Source organism: Muscardinus avellanarius (genome assembly GCF_963383645.1).
Source record: "Muscardinus avellanarius genome assembly, chromosome: 10".
Taxonomy (NCBI): domain Eukaryota; kingdom Metazoa; phylum Chordata; class Mammalia; order Rodentia; family Gliridae; genus Muscardinus; species Muscardinus avellanarius.
The window spans coordinates 67205610-67225564 of NC_137796.1; the positions used below are offsets into that span (position 1 = coordinate 67205610).

At 43.9% G+C, this 19955-nt stretch overlaps 1 protein-coding gene across 1 annotated transcript in view; it reads left to right on the forward strand.

The window, feature by feature from the left end:
• Positions 1 to 314: 314 nt before the first annotated feature.
• LOC308268653 (zinc finger protein 28-like) overlaps positions 315 to 19955 on the forward strand; it is a gene marked incomplete at both ends in the record, with an annotated part of 39592 nt that continues 19951 nt past the window's right edge. The window contains 5 exons of the mRNA XM_080703766.1: positions 315 to 501; positions 924 to 1015; positions 15044 to 15170; positions 15351 to 15446; positions 18555 to 18709. Of these exons, the coding sequence (XP_080559892.1) occupies positions 315 to 501; positions 924 to 1015; positions 15044 to 15170; positions 15351 to 15446; positions 18555 to 18709 (657 nt within the window). The remainder of the gene's footprint in view (positions 502 to 923; positions 1016 to 15043; positions 15171 to 15350; positions 15447 to 18554; positions 18710 to 19955) is intronic.

The following is a 19955-nucleotide window of genomic DNA, read 5'->3' on the forward strand; positions in this document are numbered from 1 at the left end:
GCGCATCACCTGTAGCTCAGCGGGCTGTCCCGCCACTGCGCGCTCAGAGCCTGCCAACTCCCAGATGCCTTTGGGGCGTGGTTCTGCATCTCAGGCGGTGTTCCTGCTCGGGACTATGTCTCCCAGCAGGCGTTGCGGGAGGCACCGCCCACTTCCGTGCCAGTGGGGGCGGGGCCTGAGGACGGGCGCGCTCTCGCCGGCGACAGTGACAGGGGCGCGGCCGGCGGGTGTGGCCGGGGGGTGTGTCCGCGGGGAACGCCCGTGGGCGTCCAGCGCCTCCGGGGTAGGGTGCGCGCCCCTTCGGCGACATGCCGGGGGCGGCCAGCGCTGGGGCGGTCCGCGGGCGAGGTGCTCTTCGCACAAAGCCCAGGGCGGGACGGGGTCCGGCGGCGGGGGCTGCAGCCGCCTGTGCCCGCCCTGCGCGGGGAAGGCGGCGCTCCGGGAATGGCCTCTCCTGCCAGGGCCGGCGAGGAGCGGTGACCCTGGGGCCTGCTCACCGAGGTGAGGACGGCCGGTGTCTGGGCTGGGCGGGCAGTGACTAGTCCATCTTTTGGGGGTTAGGGGAGGGAGAGGGCTGAGGGCTCTCGGGGCCTGGGGCCTGGAGATCCGTGTCCCTGGTCTCTGAGGCTGGTGGATGGAAGAATCCAAAGATTTGGAAGCTCACTTGACCCTGAGCATCAAGAGCGATACAGGAGGCCCTTTGAATTCCAGGGCCACCCTTGCTAGACACCTCTCTGTTCCAAGCTCCCAGGTAGAAGAAACTACCTGCCCCTGCTCCGTGGCTGCCCCTAGGTGGGTTAATTACGGGAGCCCACCTGCCCCTTCAAAAAACGTCCTACCCAGCTCACGCAGGAAGGGGCATTTCTGGATTGGTGATCTGAGAGTGTCCTGTGGACCTGGTCTTCTCCTCTTTCCTCCCCCAGCTCTGCTTTCCAGGGTCAGTGCCCCTCTCCAGGAGAGGAACCACCAGCAGCAGGCTGCGGGGACAGTAACTGAACTTAAAGCCATGTCTCAGGTGAGTAGGCATTACCTCTCTCCTTCCTGAAATCATCTTGCTTTTCCATACTTAATGATGTTTATTTTCTCTGTAAAGTTTCGCTTTAAGAGAGCTGTCCTGAGCCAGAAGTGTTGGCGCACACTTGTAATTCTGGTAGTTGGAGGCTGAGACAGCAGGATTTCAGGTTCCAGGCCAGCCTCAGCAAGTTAGCAAGGTCCTGTTTCAATGAAGAAGAAGAAGAAGAAGAAGAAGAAGAAGAAGAAGAAGAAGAAGAAGAAGAGGAGGAGGAGGAGGAGGAGGAGGAGGAGGAGGAGGAGGAGGAGGAGGAGGAGGAGGAGGAGGAGGAGGAGGAGGAGGAGGAGGATGATTAGGGGGTATAGCTTAGATAGAATGCCCCTGGGCTCCATCTCTAGTACAAGAGAGAGAGACACAGACAGACCTGTCTGGGTGCCAGCTCCCATTTCCTTTTATTCTGTGAGCGATTGGCCACAGGGATGGGTTAAAACTGTCCAGGGCTTTCCTCCCTGCTCCCTCTGCATACTAGCTGGTGTTCATCCTCAGTTTATGAAATGATTCACCCCCTACCCTATAGTACTTTTCTCAGAGGGACTCTCCTATAGTGAAAATGAACTACTTGGGGAAACACGCAGTCACCTGTGCTATACCTCGTTTCTTTGGTGCCCATTTTATCCGAGTCTGTGGAGAAACACACTGTAAAGCCCCAGCCCTTGCTCTCAAAGAGTTTACAATAAGCTGGGCGTGGTGGCGCACGCTTTTAATCCCAGAATTTAGGAGGCTGACAGGAGGATCACAAAGGTTCGAAGCCAGCCTCAGCTACTTAGTGAGGCTCTCAGCAACTTAGTGAGACCCTGTTTCCAAATAAAATATAGAAAGGGTCTGGGAGTATAGCCCAGAGGTAGAAAGCCTCTGGGTTCCACCCAGTACCACCAAAAAAAAAAAAAAAAGTCAAGGAGGCAAGCGGGATTGTAGAACCCTCAGCTTTGGGCTGGGTCTTCCTTATTGCTTCCTGCTGGGTTCTAGGCTGTGTGCCTCTATAACCCTCTGATGCTGCCCGTGCGTCTCATAATGTCTTCCCAACACAGCAGCCAGAGTATCTATTTACAAATATCAGTTTTGTCATTCTCTACCCAGAACCCTCCAATGGCTTCCCTGAAGAAAATTCAAAATTCCTAATGTAACTGACAAGCCCTTTAAGGACTGGCTCTGTCATTCTTCTTTCTAAAAAATTGCCTTCTCAGCCTGGTGTGGTGGCGCACACTTGTAATCCTAGCATTCAGGATCGTGGTTCTCAGACAGCCTCAGCTACTTAGGCCCTTCAGAACTCAGTGAGACCCTGTTTCAAAAAAATAAAAGACTAAAAAAAAAAAAAAATAGGGCTGGGGGTGTAGCTTGGAGGTAGAATACCCCTGGGTTCTATCCCCAGTTCTGGAAAAAAAAATTGCCTTCTCATTTTCCTGATCATACCATCTAATTCTAATCCCATCATAATTCTTCACATCCCTCATCCCCACTTTATATATTTTTTTCTTTTATCACTTTTCAACATACCATGTTACTTATATTTTCTCCTATCCCCTTCCCATACTTCATAGGCAGAGATTTGGGGGCATTTTTGTCCCAGTGCCTGATACATAAAATATTTGTTAGATAAATGTTTGAATATAGTCACAAAATTCTCTTGGAGCCAATGTTTTGCTATTTAATATAGTATTAGAGTAATCATTTTATTTATTTATTTATTTATTTATTTATTTATTTATTTATTTATTTTTGGTGTAGGTGTGGTCCTGGGGATTGAAGCCAGGGGCATTCTACCTCTTAGTTACATTCTCAGCCCTGTTGTATTTTTTATTTTGAAACAGGTTCTTGATAGGTTGTTGAGGACCTCATTAAATTGCTAAAGTTTGAGGCTGAGTGTGGTGGCAAAAGCTTGTAATCCTAGTACCTGGGAGGCTGAAACAAGAGAAGCACAGGTTCGAGGACAGTCTCTACAAGCAGTGAGACTTTCATCAACCTAGAGAGACCCTGTTTCCAAATAAAAATAAAATAGGGCTAGGAGTGTAGCTTGGAGGTAGAATGCTCCTAAGTTCTATCCCCAGTGCCACAAAAATAAGTAAATAAATAAGTTGCTAAGATTGGCCTAGAACCTCTTCTCCTGCCTCAGCCTTCCATGTGCTAGGATTATGGACATGCATCAACATGATAGACTTAGAATATTCATTCTTTTTTCCCCTTCAATCATTTTATTTTTTAGCACACACACACACACACACACACACACACACAGTTGAACTTTTTTTTTTTTTTTTGGTGGTGGTACTGGGGTTTCTGGAAGCCCTTCTACCTCCAGGATATACTCCCACGGGCTACACTCCCAGACCTATTTTTTTAACTTTTTTATTTGGAAAAAATAAAAAATTTGGAAGCGAGGCTGGCTTCAAACCAGTGCCATCCTCCTGTCTCCGCCTCCCAAGTGTGGGGATTACAAGCGTGCGGTACCGGTACCACGCCCGGCCAGCAGTTGAACTTTTAAAATCATTACATTCAAGAAGAAGGTATTGCAATCACCATTCCTAATTACTGGAGTGAATTAATTTCTTATTCCTTTATCTTTCAATTCTAGTGGCAAAGTGAAAACTAAAATGAAATTACGTTGGAATGCAACATCATTGTCAGAGATATAGAATATTCTTTCTTATACTTGAAATCATGCTTCAGCTCTGATTATTTTATGTAAATACATTCCCAGGACTTTTTCTTTTCTTGTGAATTAAAATTTTCCGAATTTAAAATGGGTGTGGTGGTGCATACCTATAATCCCAGCACTTGGCAAGCTGAGACAGGAAGATAGAAGGTTCTCTGTCTGCCTCAGCAATTTAGTGAGGCCATTTCAAAATAAAAAATAAAATGGAGCTGAGGTGTAATTCAGAGGTAGAATGACCCTGGGTTCAATCCCCAGTAGAAAGGAAAAACAAAAGATTTCCCAAACTTCTAAAATTATATGTAGATAGAATAGCAGTAGGACCTAAAAACTAGAATTAATGCCCAAAAAAGTAATCACCAAGAAAAGTAATTATTACCTAATACTCTTTTGTTTTTCTTTTCTTTTTTTTTTCTTTTTTCTTTCTTTTTTTTTTTTTTTGGTGGTACTGGGGTTTCTGGAAATGCTTCTACCTCTGGGCTACACTCCCAGACACCTATATTTTATATTTTTATTTGGAAACAGGGTCTCTTAAGCCAGTGAGGCTGGCTTCGAACCTGCGCAATCCTCCTGTCTCCGCCTCCCAAGCGTGGGGATTATAAGCATGGGCCACTATGCCCGGCCCTAATACTCTTTAATTCATTTTTTTAAAATTTTTTTTATTTTTTATTTTTTGGTAGTACTGGGGTTCCTGGAAGCCCTTCTACCTCCGGGCTACACTCCCAGACCTATTTTATATTTTTGAAACAGGGTCTCCTAAGCTAGCGCGCGCAGCTGGCTTCGAACGTGCGCGATCCTCCTGTCTCCGCCTCCCAAGCGCGGGGATTACAAGCGTGCGCCACCACGCCCGGCCTAATTCATTTTTTTTTTTTTAAACTTAGCAACCAGCCTTAGCAACTTGGTAAGAGCCTGTTTCAAAATAAAAAAATAAAATTGAGCTGGGGATGTATCTCAGAGATAGAATGCCCCTGGGTTTTATCTCTAGTACTACAAAATAAAAAAACAATAAACCTTAACTAAACTGAATTACCCAAAAAAAGAAAAACTTTTTGAATGCACTTTTCCCTATAGCATAGCTTTTATTCACTTTTCTCTGTAAAAATTTAACAGAAATAATTTTTATAAGTATAGAGTTGCTTTTGTTTTTTGTTCATTTGTATGTTTTAAATATCTTTCATATGCAGGTTAAAAAAACCACTAAATCGATTGCATCAGGTACAGATTCTGTACCTGTATTTTTTTTTCTTGGTGTAGTGAGAAAATGAGAAACCCATTTTACATATTTATATTGAAGCAACAGGAATAAGAATAGGCCCTGCACATTTGAGATAATGTTTTGTGTTCTGAATTAGTTGGGTTGATCTAGACATCAGAGAAAATTCATTTTATCTGAAAACTGTGTTTTCTAGTGGATCATAATGAGGGGGAATGTATTTCTGTTGCCATCAGAGTAGAGGGTTTTTTTTGGGGGGGATACTGGGAACTGAACCCAAGGGTGGTACTGGGGATGGAACTCAGGATCATTCTACCTCCAAGCCACACCCTCAGCCCTGTTTTTTATTCTTTATTTTGAAATAGGGTCTAAGTTTCAGAGAGCCTCATAAATTGCTGAGGCTTGCCACAAACTTGCAATTCTCCTGTCTTAACCTCCCAAGTACTGGGATTACAAGCATGCGCCACCATGCCGGATTTTTTAATTTTGAAAAGGTTTTGCTAAATTGCTGAGGCTACCCCTGAACCTGTGATCCTCCTGTTTCAGCCTCTCAAGCACTAGGATTACAGGTATGTGCCTCTTACATCTGGCAAGTTAAGGATTTTAATATAAGCAGAATTGCATAATGGTTACAGGCAGAGTCTATGGCGACAGGCATTCTGGGCTCAAATGCTAGCTTTAGCATTACTATATGACATTTTCTTCATTAAGAAAATAACAGGGATCTGCCTCAGGTGGTTCTTTTAAGAATTACTTAATTCATGTATAATGCCTGGCACATAGGAAGAACTTAGTAGTGTCAGGTGGTAACATTCTTGCCTCATCCTAGTGGTTTTTAGAAATGTATAGGCAATAGCTGGGCATGGTGGTGCACTCGTGTAATCCCAGCATTCAGGAGGCTGAGACCAGAGGATCACGGTTTGCAGACAGCCTCAGCTACTTAGTGAGGCTCTCTGCAACTTAGTGAGACCCTGTTTCAAAATAAAGAATACAAAATAGGGCAGGGGGTGTAGCTTGGAGGTTGAATGCCTGGGTTCTATCTCAAGACCCACACACACAAAAATTTTTGTAGGCAAGCCTTTTTTGTTTTTTTTTTTTTTGGTGATACTGGGGTTCCTGGAAGCCCTTCTACCTCCGGGCTACACTCCCAGACCTATTTTTACATTTTTATTTGGAAACAGGGTCTCCTAAGCCAGCGCACGCGACTGGCTGGCTTCGAACCTGCGCGATCCTCCTGTCTCTGCCTCCCAAGCACGGGGATTACAAGCGTGCACCACCATGCCCGGCAGTAGGCAAGCCCTTTAGATGGTATATATTTTTTCTAAAAGTATGTAATATTTGCCAGGTGTGATGGCTCACACCCCTAACCCCACTACTTAGAAGGCTGACTGAGCCTTCATATAGATGAGAGTTGTGCTTTGCATGTTTTAAATGCTGACTACATGGTATCCCATTTAATCCTAATCCCAGTCTTTGAAGTTGGTATCATTGATTTTTCCACTTTACAAGAGGGAAACTGAGGCAAGGGGTTGTTAGAGTAACTAAGGCTTCAGAGCTGTTGAGGGTCAGAGTCTAAATTCATCCTTGTAGTAGTGTGACTGTTTTGCTTGTCAATTTGAGAATATACTTTGGATCTGGTTGTGGTGGTGCATGTCTATTATTGTAGTACTTGGGAGGCTGAGAGAGAAGGACAGCAGGTTTGAGGCCAATCAGCAACTTAGCTAGACCCTCAGAGACTTAGTGAGACTCCGTTTGAAAACAAACAAGTCAGCCTGGTGGCACATGCCTGTAATCCCCGCGCTTAGGAGGCTGAAACAGGAGGATCATGCAGGTTCGAAGCCAGTCTCAGGTACTCAGTCTCAGCAACTTAGTGAGATCCTAAGATCCTGTTTCTAAATAAAATATAAGTGTGGGAGTATAGCCTGGAGGTAGAAACCCTCTGGGTTCCAACCCCAGTACAACAAACAAACAAACGAACAAATGGCTTAGGGTGTAGTTCAGAGGTAGATGCCCCTGGGTTCAGTCCCCAATATCACAAAAAGAGCAAACAAACAAAAATCCCAGGGATGTTAGTCATTTAAATCTACCATCTGTTAGTCACAGATTCTCAGGGTGACTAACTTGCGCTCCATTCGAACTCTGAATGGAACACAAGTTTAAAATTGGTTAGAGTAGAGCCAGGCATGGTGGCACATGCTTGTAATCCTAGCATTTGGGTGGCTGAGACAGGAGAATTGTGGTTCGCAGACAGCTTCAGCTACTTAGCAAGGCCCTTTGTAACTCGATGAGACCCTGTTTCAAAGTAAAGAAGAAAAAATAGGGCTGGGGGTATAGCTTGAAGGTAGGATGCCCCTGGGTTCCATCCACAGTATCACAAACAAAAAAGAAAAAGAAAAGCAGGAAGCGGGATATGGTGGCACACACTTGTAATCCTAGTACTTGGGAAACTGAAACAGGAGGATTGCACGTTTGAAGCTAGCCTTGGCAACTTAGCGAGGCCTTCTACAACTTAGTGAGACTCTGTTTCCAAATAAGAAATAAAATTGGCCTGTGAGTGTATGTAGTTCAGAGGTAGAATGCTCCTGGGTTCAATCCCCATTCCCCCAAAAAGAAAAAATACTGGTTTTCATTCTTTATATGTAGTCAGTTTTATTTTAGAAAAACATATTTCTAGATTTTGTTTTGGTGAACAAAAAGTAAAAAATAGAAATATTTACAACTCAGTATTGGAATTATCTGTTTTGATCATTTGAGGTTTATATGTGATCCCTTTCTCCATTGTTGTGCTGCTCTAGGCCACTTGCATATTCCCAGGTTAAGAAATACTCTAGTATCTGTTGTACATGAAACAAGTTAGGCCTGCTTGCCGCTTTCAAGCACGACACCGGAGACGATCTTCTTTGGACTCTTTATTATCCCAGGCTCTTACATACTCTCTTTTTCTCCGCTCCCCGCTCCCCGCTTATATATCCCAAGCAGCCAATCAGCACTCAGATCACTCGCTCCATGCAAAATTAGCTCATTTGTTACAAACAGTGGTATGTAGTGTTCCCGTGCGCCCCATGCTCCGGTTACCGGACTTCCTGAAAGTTGTTTACTGCTTAATGGGCCTCACAGAGCTTCCGCTCGGCGCTATTTTTAGGTCTTCGAGCTAGCAGGCAATGGGTGGGGCTCATCACAGTTCCCCCTTTTTGTTTTTAAGCAGAAGAGGATAGAGGACTCAACCCCTGCTATAGTTTATGCAATTATTTGCCACCACCTTTTTTGCAGGGACGGGCGAGCAATACAGTGGTAACCCGTATGCAGCTGAGCATATCCTCCTTGGGATGCACCCTCCCGGGGTCCCAAGTGCAGTCCTTGCTGACATTCTGCTTTATGATTTTTCCATTGCGGCTAGCCAAACAGTAGGCGATTGTCCTGCTTCAACCGCCATGAAAGCCTGAGCTAGGAGCATCTGATCCTTGGCCCTCTGCAGAAATAAACGTCTCAGGCAACAGAGACATAGAATGCACAGGAAAACAAAACAAAATCCCAATGCTCCCAACCCGGCCCATTCTTTTAGATGGAATGCTGCCTTCTGGATCCGGGACGCCAGCGTTTGGGCCACTTTGGGGTCGATTCGGGTGGTGTTGACCTTGATGATTTCAGCACGTAATTGTTCGGTTGATTCGGGTGGTGTTGACCTTGATGATTTCAGCACGTAATTGTTCGGTGAGTTTATCAAACTCCCAGCTCCAGTTGCCCCATTGTTGCTCACTCCATACTGGTTTTGTCCAGATCAGCATGGTGATCAGGTGTATCCATCCCTGAGGCGCCATCTTGCGATATTATTTGACGAGTCAGTCTCTCTGGGATCCAAATCGGATCGGTTCCGTCCTGTGGGAAAACACAAACAGAGCCTCTGGCCCATGTGAGTACCGGATCAGGTCCCTTCCATTTTCCGGTGAGGACATCTTTCCATTTTACCATATCATGGGGAATACTAGAAGGACAAAAATGGCGATCTGCGGCCGATTTGCCATTAATATCTAAATTTAAAAAATTTAAAGTAAAAAGTGCCAAAGATAATCGCTGCCTTGGTTTCAGATTCTCACCTATTCCCCCTTTTTGTTTTATTAGACATTCTTTTATTGTGCGATGGGCGCGTTCAACAATGCCCTGTCCTTGAGGATTATATGGAAGGCCATGTTTTAATGTTACGCCCATCTGTTTACAGAAAGACTGAAATTTTTGTGAGGTATAAGCCGGACCATTATCAGTTTTTATTTCTTTTGGCACATTCCATGCTGCCCAAGCTTCAAGACAATGAGCGATAACGTCACGAGCTTTTTCCCCTGTGTGAGTAGAAGCATATATAATTCCAGAAACAGTATCAACAGAAACATGTACATACTTAACAGAGCCAAATTTAGGTATATGGGTCACATCCATTTGCCATAAATGTAAGGGGAGCAACCCACGTGGGCAAACACCAACATTAGAAGAGGGGATAAAGGGTGCACAAGTACCACAGGCCTTGATGATGTCACGGGCTTGACAACGAGGAATTTTAAATTTAATCTGTAAAGTTTTAGCATTTACATGAAACTGGCGATGAAAATCTTGTGCCCGTTGAAGTGGGGTGAGAGAGAAAATCATGGGCATCTTCGTAAGCTTATCTACATAATCATTACCTTGGGCAACAGGCCCTGGTAAGCCTGTATGTGCCCTAATATGTTGTACATAAAAGGGATTTTTCCTCATCAAAATTAAATGTTGAATTTTAGATGCCAAGTAGTGGATGGGCGTATGTGTTGATATTTGCCCCGCACATTCAAGGGACTTTATCATCTCTACAGCATAGGAGGAGTCCGATAACAAATTAAAGGAAGAATCATATCTCTCAAACACTTCTAATATAATATTTAGTTCAACTAGCTGAGGTGATATATGCTGATATTGAACAACTATGGGTTTTTGTCCTTCTATCATAAAAGCTCCAAGGCCAGATTTTGATCCATCAGTAAAAATATTGATAGCGAAGGGTATAGGTGTTCTTCTGGTTATGGTTGGAAAGATAATAGGATGTTGAGTTGCAAAATGTAATATAGGATCTTTAGGTAAGTGATTATCTATCTCTCCATTAAACATACATCATAATATAGCCCAATCATCCAGGGAGGTTTGTAAAATTAATATTTGGTGTTTACTATAGGGAACAATAAGCTTATTAGGGGTTTGGCCAAAATGTTGAATACATTGCTGTATGGCAAGAACAGCAACCTTTGCCACCATAGAGGGATAATACTCAATAACCTTTTGAGGAGATAGTTTAGGATGAATCCATAATAGAGGTCCTTGTTGCCATAAGACCCCAGTGGGTTGGAGCTCAGTAGCCAGTATGCATGCCCAAATAGAATCCCTCGGTGAAATGCGCTTAAGGGAAGCCTTAGTTAAAGCTTGTTCTATCAAACTTAAGGCTTCCCGGGCTTCAGCAGTCAGCATTCTAGGAGAGGTTAAGGAAGAATCTCCTTTGAGGATATCATATAAAGGTTTTAGCATAAAATTTGGTATTCCTAAAGCAGGACGTATCCAATTAATATCTCCTAATAACTTTTGAAAATCATTTAAAGTGTGTAACTGGTCTGTACGAATGGTGACCTTCTGAGGCGTGACAAAATTGGGATAAAGAATATTTCCCAAAAAATGGGTGACGGTGCCCTTTTGAACCTTTTCAGATGCTATAACTAAACCCTTTTCCTCAAGGGCTTTAACAAGCACACAATACGCTTCATCCAGTACCTTTTCATTTTCACAGGCTAATAGGATATCATCCATATAATGGAGACAACGCAATGGAGGGAATTTATCCCTAACAGGTTGTAAGGCAGCATCCACATATAGTTGACAAAGAGTGGGGCTATTCGCCATACCCTGGGGGAGCACTCTCCACTCATATCTCTGGTCAATTTGCTCTTGGTTTAGGGATGGCACAGTAAAAGCAAAACGTGGGGTATCTAGAGGATTTAATGGTATAGAGAAAAAGCAATCTTTTATATCAATCACTATAATTGGCCAGAATTTTGGAATAGTTGAGAGAAGGGGGAGTCCACGTTGGACTGGTCCCATAACTTGCATTTGTTCATTTATGGCTCGGAGATCATGTAATAGTCTCCATTTTCCTGATTTTTTCTTTATTACAAATATAGGGGTATTCCAGGGTGATGTGGATGATTGGATATGTCCTAATTTTAGTTGTTCTTTTACTAACTCTTTTGCTGCTTCCAATTTTTCACGGGGGAGAGGCCACTGGGAAACCCATACTGGATCCCCCGTCTTCCAAGTGATGGGAATTGCCTCCCCAGTGGCTACTCCACAAAACCCAATCCCTGTTTAGTGTTTTGTCCTTCAGTGGGGACAGGGCTCCTCCGTCCCTGTAGGTTTCGCCCTAATCCAAATGATGGATGAAAACCTTGCTTGTTAAACATATGTAGCGCCTGGGGAGAATACTCATTATGTAATCGTAATCCCATGTCCAGAAGTAGATCTCGACCCCACAAGGAGACCGGAATTTCCAGCATATAGGGTGTAAAGGTCCCAGAATGTTTTTCTTGGTCCTCCCAATGAAGGGGTCTAGCACTAATATCAGGTGTTTTAATGTATCCTAATCCTCTAAGCTGTGTGTCAGCCTTTTTTATGGGCCAGGCGGGGGGCCAATCCTTAGAAGCAATTACACTAGTATCTGCCCCTGTATCAAGCAATCCTAGAATCGGCTTTCCCTCCACTTTCAAAGTAATTAAAGGTCGTTTTCCCATATCAAAGGCGAGAGATATTATATTAGTACCAGAGGACCCAAACCCTTTTTCTCCTCGCTGTTCCTTTTTTGAAGGGAAGAGAGAATGTAGACTAGGTAATAATAACAGCTGCGCTATCCGATCACCAGGAGAGATGGCAACAATTCCTCTGGGGGCGGAGACCATAACCTTTATAACGCCCTCATAATCTTGGTCAATAACTCCAGGATGAGTTATTAGGCCTTTCATGGTGGATGATGATCGCCCCAAAACTATGCCCACCGTTTCTGGGGGTAATGGCCCTGACATATCAGTCGACATAATTTGAATTCCCATTCGAGGGGTTAATACCAGCCGGGTGGTGGCACAGAGGTCCAATCCCGCTGAACCGGGAGTGGCTCTCCGGATTCCTTGGGCGGTTGGAGATTGGGCCATTGGGGTGTTTGGTGTGTCTCTATAGCATTGTACATTTGTTGGCCCCCATACTTGTAAGGGCCCTGGGGATGGGGGCCCCGTTTCCCGTTTTTTGACAGCGGGCGACCCTGTCCCGACTGATCATGGGACGGTAGGATATTGCCGTCAATATCCTTAACGGACCGGCACTCTGAGGCGGGATGTCTGCCTTTTCTACATCTCTTACATAGGTCTGGTGGGCTCTTTTGAGAGAGAGAGCCTCGTTTTGGGCAGTCTCTTTTTAAATGCCCTGCCGCCCCACATGAAAAGCAATTTCCTAGTCGGGTGTTGTTATTGCCCTTTTGCCTGCCAGATGCTTGCATGATAGCCGCAGCGAGCCCCGAGTTGGTTAAAGGTCCGCCGAGTTCTCTACATAACTTCATCCATACTTCTAAACCTTTACTTTTATATGGATTTATAGCTTGTTTGCATTCAGTATTACATTGTTCGAAAATAAGCTGTTTAACAAGTGGCATGGCTGCATCGACATCCCCGAATATTCGTCCAGCAGCTTCTACCATCCTAGCCACAAAATCAGAAAAAGGCTCAGTGGGACCTTGAATTATCTTAGTAAGATTGCCTGACACCTCCCCTTTATTAGGCAAACTTTTCCATGCCCTGGTGGCCAAATTGTTTATCTGATCATACACTTGTTGAGGGTAACAGGTCTGGTTGTTAGCAAATTGTCCCTGTCCCAAAAGCATATCCAAATTCCAGGCAGGTTGTCCTGCGGCCTGATTCACCGCTGCTTGCTCTGCTGCGAACTCAATAAGGAAAGCCTTCCAATCTAAATACTGTCCTGGGGTCAAAGCCGCTCGGGCCAAGTTCTGCCAATCTCCAGGGGTCATGGCATACCTGTAAATGCTTTCTAAGGTGGCTACGGTGTATGCAGCATTGGTACCATAAGTCCGCACGGACTCAGCAATATGTTTTACAAGCTTATAATCTAAAGGCTCATGATACCGAGGTCCTCCTCCTTGTGGTTGAAACACGGGGAAAGCCTGTCTGGATAGTAACATTTCCGGCTCACGCCATACCTTTTCATTAAAGGAGCGGCCTCCGCTTTGTCCTGGAGCTGAGGGATTATAGGGCGGAGGAACAGAGCCCTGCGAGGGGCCCGTAGCTAGGGTTAATCTGCTGACTTCCTCCTCTATTGCCGCAAGTTCCTCGTCCGAGTCCCCCTCCCCTTCAGAGCCTAGTTCACTAGCTGGGTGAGAGGAAGTGGACCGTTCCTCTTTTAACAGATCAAGTGCCACTTGTCCCTCTCGCACTAGCGGTTTGTAGTATTTCTGCTCCAAACATGCCCTGACGAGGCGCCACAAAGGATAAGTTCCTCCCGTGACTTGATTGTTTTTCTCTGCCCTTTTAATATCCTTCCCTAACTTATCCCAACTTGCCAGGGTCAAGTTTCCTGATACTGCAAACCAAGGGGCCACCTCATCCACTTGGCTCAAAAAACCCTGAATAGTCTTATCCCTAAGTTTTAACCCCTTTCCGTTTAATAAGGCTTTTAAAGCCTTTTGTATTGGATGAGATGGATTATTTCCCATACCTATTCAGCCTCAGGTCCAGCCTGAGAGTATACTATCCTATAAATCCTCCCCTCAAAGGAGCTCCCCTTCGTCCTCAAACGGAGTTGGGAAAGAACAATCTTATGATCCTCTACTTTGTAGAGCCTCCCTCTTCACAGGAGAACTTACCAGCCGGCTGCCCTGGAAAGTCCAAAGTTCTGACCGTCTCGTTGAGAGAGATTCCCCGTACAGGCCACCACTTGCCGCTTTCAAGCACGACACCGGAGACGATCTTCTTTGGACTCTTTATTATCCCAGGCTCTTACATACTCTCTTTTTCTCCGCTCCCCGCTCCCCGCTTATATATCCCAAGCAGCCAATCAGCACTCAGATCACTCGCTCCATGCAAAATTAGCTCATTTGTTACAAACAGTGGTATGTAGTGTTCCCGTGCGCCCCATGCTCCGGTTACCGGACTTCCTGAAAGTTGTTTACTGCTTAATGGGCCTCACAGAGCTTCCGCTCGGCGCTATTTTTAGGTCTTCGAGCTAGCAGGCAATGGGTGGGGCTCATCACACCTGCTAGTAATTGTTTGGAACTAATGTCACATATTTTGTGTGTGCCTCCTTTCATTTCTAAAAAACTGAAGATTCTGTAAGGAAAAGGGTCTTATTCTTTTTTCTCTGGGTGGTCATGATGTCAAACTAGGTGCCCAAGGCTGGGGTGTGGCTCCATGCTAGAGTGTGTGCTTAGTATGCTCTGGGCTCTGGATTCTATCCCAGCACCAAGAAAATAAAGAAATCCAGCTGTCCAGTAATTATCTACATCTTCAAATCACCAAAATTATATATATATATATATATATATATATATATATATATATATATATATATATATATATCTTACTCAAAATGAAGACAGGGTAATCCTTAGACCCCTATTTTAGTTTGCTAGGGCTGCCATAGCAAATTGCTGACCGGGTTTCCTAAACAACACAAATTTATTTTCTTACAGCCCTGGAGACAAGAGTCCATGATCAAGGTGTCATTAGGTTTGGTTCCTCCTGAGGCCTCTCTCCTCACCTTGCAGATGGTCACTTTCTCCCTCTGCCCTCAAACCCGTCCCCTTTTCACTGTGTGTGCGGTGGTGTCTCTTTCTCTTATAAGGGCACCTGTCAGGTTAGATTGGGGTCCCCACCATATGACCTATTGAACTTCATCTTTTTAAATGTCTTATTTCCAAATATAGTCACATTCTAAAATACTAGAGATGAGGGCTTCAACGTAGAAGTTTTTTTTTGGGGGGAGGCAATTCATTCCAGCCACACGGGAGCATGAGCACTAGTTGAACAAGAATGTGTTTGTGTCATTTCAGGGCCTGGTGACATTTGGGGATGTGGCTATAGATTTCTCCCAGGAGGAATGGGAATGGCTGAACCCCACGCAAAGGAGTCTGTACAGGAGGGTGATGTTGGAGAACTATAGGAACCTGGCATCGCTGGGTAAGGGTGTTCCCGCACCTCCTCCTACCTCTCACCCCATCCACCATCAGGACTGAGAGAGCCCTTCACTCTTTTGTCACTGAGCCTGGCACTACTCTCTTTCATTGGAGCCAAGAGGGCTGCGTCCTATATCTGGACAGACCCGTAGGTGACCATGTTCTATTCTGCTTATATATTTAGGCCTTTGTTCTTCTAAGCCTGATATGATCTCTTCATTGGAACAAGGAAAAGGTCCCTGGATGGAGAAAAGAAAGATGATCACAGACAAGTGCCCAGGTGAGTGTGGAGATGGGGTAGGGCTGCCCATCTAGCTCAGCTGCCCAAGACATGTCATCTTCCAGGGTGCTTCTGAGCCTTAGCCCTGCAAACCAAGGCTGTCTTTGCCTCCTTCCTCTCCAGCGTTGGTCCCTTGTCTCTAAATACAGCTTTCCTCTGCTCCAGATCCTGCTTTTTTTTTTCTTTTTCAGACTTATGGAATCATTCATGTCCTTTATTTATTTATTTATTTATTTATTATTTTTTATTTTTTTGGTGGTACTGGGGGTGGAACTCAGAGGCTTTCTACCTCCGGGCTATACTCCCATACCTTTTTTTTAAAATATTTTATTTAGAAACAGGATCTCACTGAACTGCTGAAAGCCTCACTAAGTAGCTGAGGCTGGCTTCGAACCTGAGCGATCCTCCTGTCTCAGCCTCCCAAGCACGGAGATTACAAGCATGCACCACCACACCCGGCATCATTCATGTCCTTTAAAAACAGTCTTTTGCTAATTCTAATGTACTTGTACATCTTATTTGCTTTTGATTATTTGATATTAATTGAGCTAAGGATATTAAGTGCAAGATGGATAAAGATCCATCCATTGGCAAGATGAATAAAAATGAACTGCCTAGGCTGGGCATGGTGCACACACTTGTAGTCCCAGTACTTGGGAGGCTGAGATAGGAAGATTTCAGGTTCAAGGACAGCCTCAGCTACTTAGTGAGGCCCTTTGCAACTTATTGAGACCCTGTATCAAAGAATAAAACATAGGGCGGGGGTATAGCTCAGAGGTAGAATGCCCCTGGGTTCAATTCCTAGTACTGAGAGAGAAAGAAAGTATAAACTGCCTCTTGGAAGAGGAGATGTGTCTACACATCACTTAAATAAAGGAGAAATGTGCTCTATGTGTGACAAGTGAAGACAAGGACTGAAGAAGAAAAATCAAAATCATCCCAGTTTCAAGTCAGGAAACAAGGAATAAGACTAGAGCCTTGACAGAAGAATTTAGAGAAAGGAGTTGGCAGGTCAGGAGATGAATTTAGGTTGAGGCTAAACAGATCTGCGATTCAAGGGACTTCTCATTGCAGACAGGCAGCATACAGCTGGGTAATTGGCTCTCAGAAGGAAACAACACCATCTCTGGTTTGATGGAATATTCTTACAGATATTGTAGTGATATCATTATGATGATGATGTGATGCTGGGGGTTGAACCCAGGGGCATTTTACCTCTGAGCTACACCCCCTATCCCTATTTTTTATTCTTTATTTGGAAACAGGGTCTCACTAAGTTGCAGAGATCCTCACTGGATACCTGAGGCTGGCCACGAACCTGCAATGCTTTTTTTTTTTTTTTTTTTTTTGGTGGTATTGGGGGTGTGGAACCCAGAGGCTTTCTACCTATGGGCTACTATATATTCCCAGACCTATTTTATATTTTATTTGGAAACAAGGTCTCACTAAGTTCCTGAGAGCCTCTTTGAACCTGTGTGATCCTCCTGTCTCCGCCTCCCAAGTGTGGGGATACAAGTGTTCGCCACCACGCCCGGCTTCAATTCTTGTTTCAGTCTCCCAAGTACTGAGATTATAAGCATGTTTCACCACGCCCGGCTTTGTAGCGAAATTCACACTGTTTGGGAATATGAGATTCCAACTACATTATTTCTGGAATAGCAATAAGCAAAGTATAAGAACTGTAGATTTTTTTCCTTATTAATTTGTTGTTCCACATCAGATAAGCTTTAAAGTAATAGAAAATGGTAGCAATTTTGAAAGGATTCAAGAATCTTCCAAGATCTCTTTGCTTAAATTATACTTCAAAGGAAAAAGTATGCGTTGAATAGAACAGGTTGCTTATGGTTTCAAATTATGAAAACTCACACAGACCATCGTGTCCCAAAGAAGAACAATAATGATATTTTGGCAAAAATTTTAGATTTAGTATAATCACATCCTTTTAACTAGCTTTATGAGGCAGAACTGGCTTTCTTCCTACTAGTACTTTTTTATTTTTTTATTTTTTGGTGGTACTGGGGTTTCTGGAAACCCGTCTACCTCCGGGCTACACTCCCAGACCTATTTTTTAATTTTTGGAAACAGGGTCTCTTAAGCCAGCGCGGCTGACTTTGAACCTGCATGATCCTCCTGTCTCCGCCTCCCAAGCACAGGGATTACAAGCGTGTAGCACCACACCCGGCCTCCTACTAGTATTTTTATCTCTTTTTGAGACTTTAATTATGAAGGCTTGCCTTTTTAAGGCCAGGATCTGAACTTTTAGGAGTGAGTATTGTAATAAAAAGCAAGCATGTAGAACTAGAAATGAAATTTTTGCTAAATAAACGGAGAGAGAGAGAGTCAGAGGAGTTCTATTTCATAAAGGTGAAATGTATAGTACTTTTTGTTTAGGTACTAATGATTGAATCTAGGGGTGGTCTATCTCTGAGCTATCCCCAGCCCTATTTTATTTTTTTATTTTGAAACAGGGTCTCACTAAGTTTCTGAGGACTTGCTAAGATGCTAAGACTGACCTCAAACCTGAAATCCTTGTTTTCAGCCTCCCAAGTACTAGGATTACAGGTGTGCACCACCATGCCCAGCTGCACTTTTCTTTTGATAGCCTCTGCCTCATATTTGTTTATATTAATGACATTTTATCTTCAATTTAAACCTCTGTGAGCTCTCTTGTTTTTGATTTTCAATTTCCTTTTCTAGCCGTCTATGAAGACATGTTTTGCACTAACAGAACAGTCAAGTAGGGATATTCATATTGTATCTTTAGGGCTGTGGCCACACAAATTAAGGAGCATTGCTAATTATGTAAAAAAGCTTCCAAAATGGCAGTGTGGTGTTACAGGTATGTAATCCCAGTAACATGGGAGGCTGAGACAGGAGGACTATCATCAGTTTAGTGAGACTGTTTCTAAATAAACATAAAATAGGGTTGGGGCATAGCTCAGAGGTAAAATGCCCATGGGTTCAATCCCCAGTGCCACAAAAAGAAAAAGAAAGCTTCCAAAATGAAGTGCTTCTTTGAGAGTTTTAGTTCACCTGATTGCATTTTGTCAGTTTTTTTTTTTTTTTTTGTATAGGAAAAGAGATATTTGCTTTCTTAATATCTTTCAGACTTGAAAGCTGGACGAGAAAGCAAGAAGTTGCTTCCAAAGAAAGACTTATGCTTATCCCAGTCAGCAATAACAGAGACGCTCACAAAATATAATCTGGATTACTCTATCTTGGGGGAAAACTGGGATTTTGATGCTCTGTTTGAGACTCAGCAGGTAAGTTAGGAGATGAAGTTCAAGCAAGAGAAAATATCCTTCACAAAGCAGCCCATTATGGCTACAGTGACCAGGGAAGTTTCCACCTGAGTACAATAGTTCCTGTGGACAAATTACCACCCAGCAAAAGAGTTACATGATCTTTTCTCCTTTTATTTATTTTTTTTGTGTGTGTGTGTGATACTGAGAATTGAACCCAGGGACATTCTACCTCCAAGTTACATCCCAGCCTTATTATTATTATTATTATTGTTATTATTATTAATTTGTTTTTCAAACAGGGTCTCACTAAATTGCAGACAGCATCACTAAGTAGCGGAAGCTGGCTGCGAACCTGTGATACTACTATCTCAGCCTCCCAAGTACTGGGATTATAGCATGTGATACTATGCCTTGATGTCCCAGCCTTGTTTTATTTTTTATTTTGCAACAGGGTCTCATTAAGTTGCAGAGAACCTTGCTAAGTTGCCGAGGCTGGCTGCTAACCTGCAATCCTCCTGTCTTAGCCACCAAAGCACTAAGATTACAAGTGTGCACCACCACACCCTACAGGTTACACAGTCTTGATGCACAAAAGTGTGGGGCAAAATTAAGTTGGATTGAATCACAAAGGAGCCTGCTTAAGTGAGAAGTATTTGACTTAACAGTGAATATGAAAGGACTTTGAGCAGGAGCTCAACAGTCTCTCCTGCTTTAGTCAAACCTGCCGCAGACTTCTTTGCTCAGTCCAAATGCGGGGGCGAGTCCACTCGCGGTCGATCTCAGAAAAGATGGGAGAGGATAGGGTGCCCGTACTGCAGACGCTTATCTGCAGCAATTCTTTCCCTTCTAGGAAATAAATTTCTTTAAGATCCTATTTGCGGCGCTTCTTGGAAAGAATCTGATATGGATCAATGCTTCTTGTGCAATCGAACACTTTATTCTGGACACAAGATTTTTTTATATTTTCCCATCCCCCAGTGATCCCCTAGTAGAAAAGTGCAAATCACCCAAAGTACAATAGAGAGATACACATACAGATTACCAACCCTGGACAAGACAAAAGTGAGGCCTGTGACATCATAGGTCTTTGTGATTGAAATCAGTCCCATTATCCCAGGTGGGTCTTGTGCTCTGATTCAGCCCCTTATGGCCTTGCAGCTGCAGAGGCTTTTATTGGGCTAATTCCAGAAGAACAAAAGTCACACCCCAAATCACTTGAGGAGTCCAGTTTTTAAGAGTTTTCTTTAACCCTTTCAGAACTTTT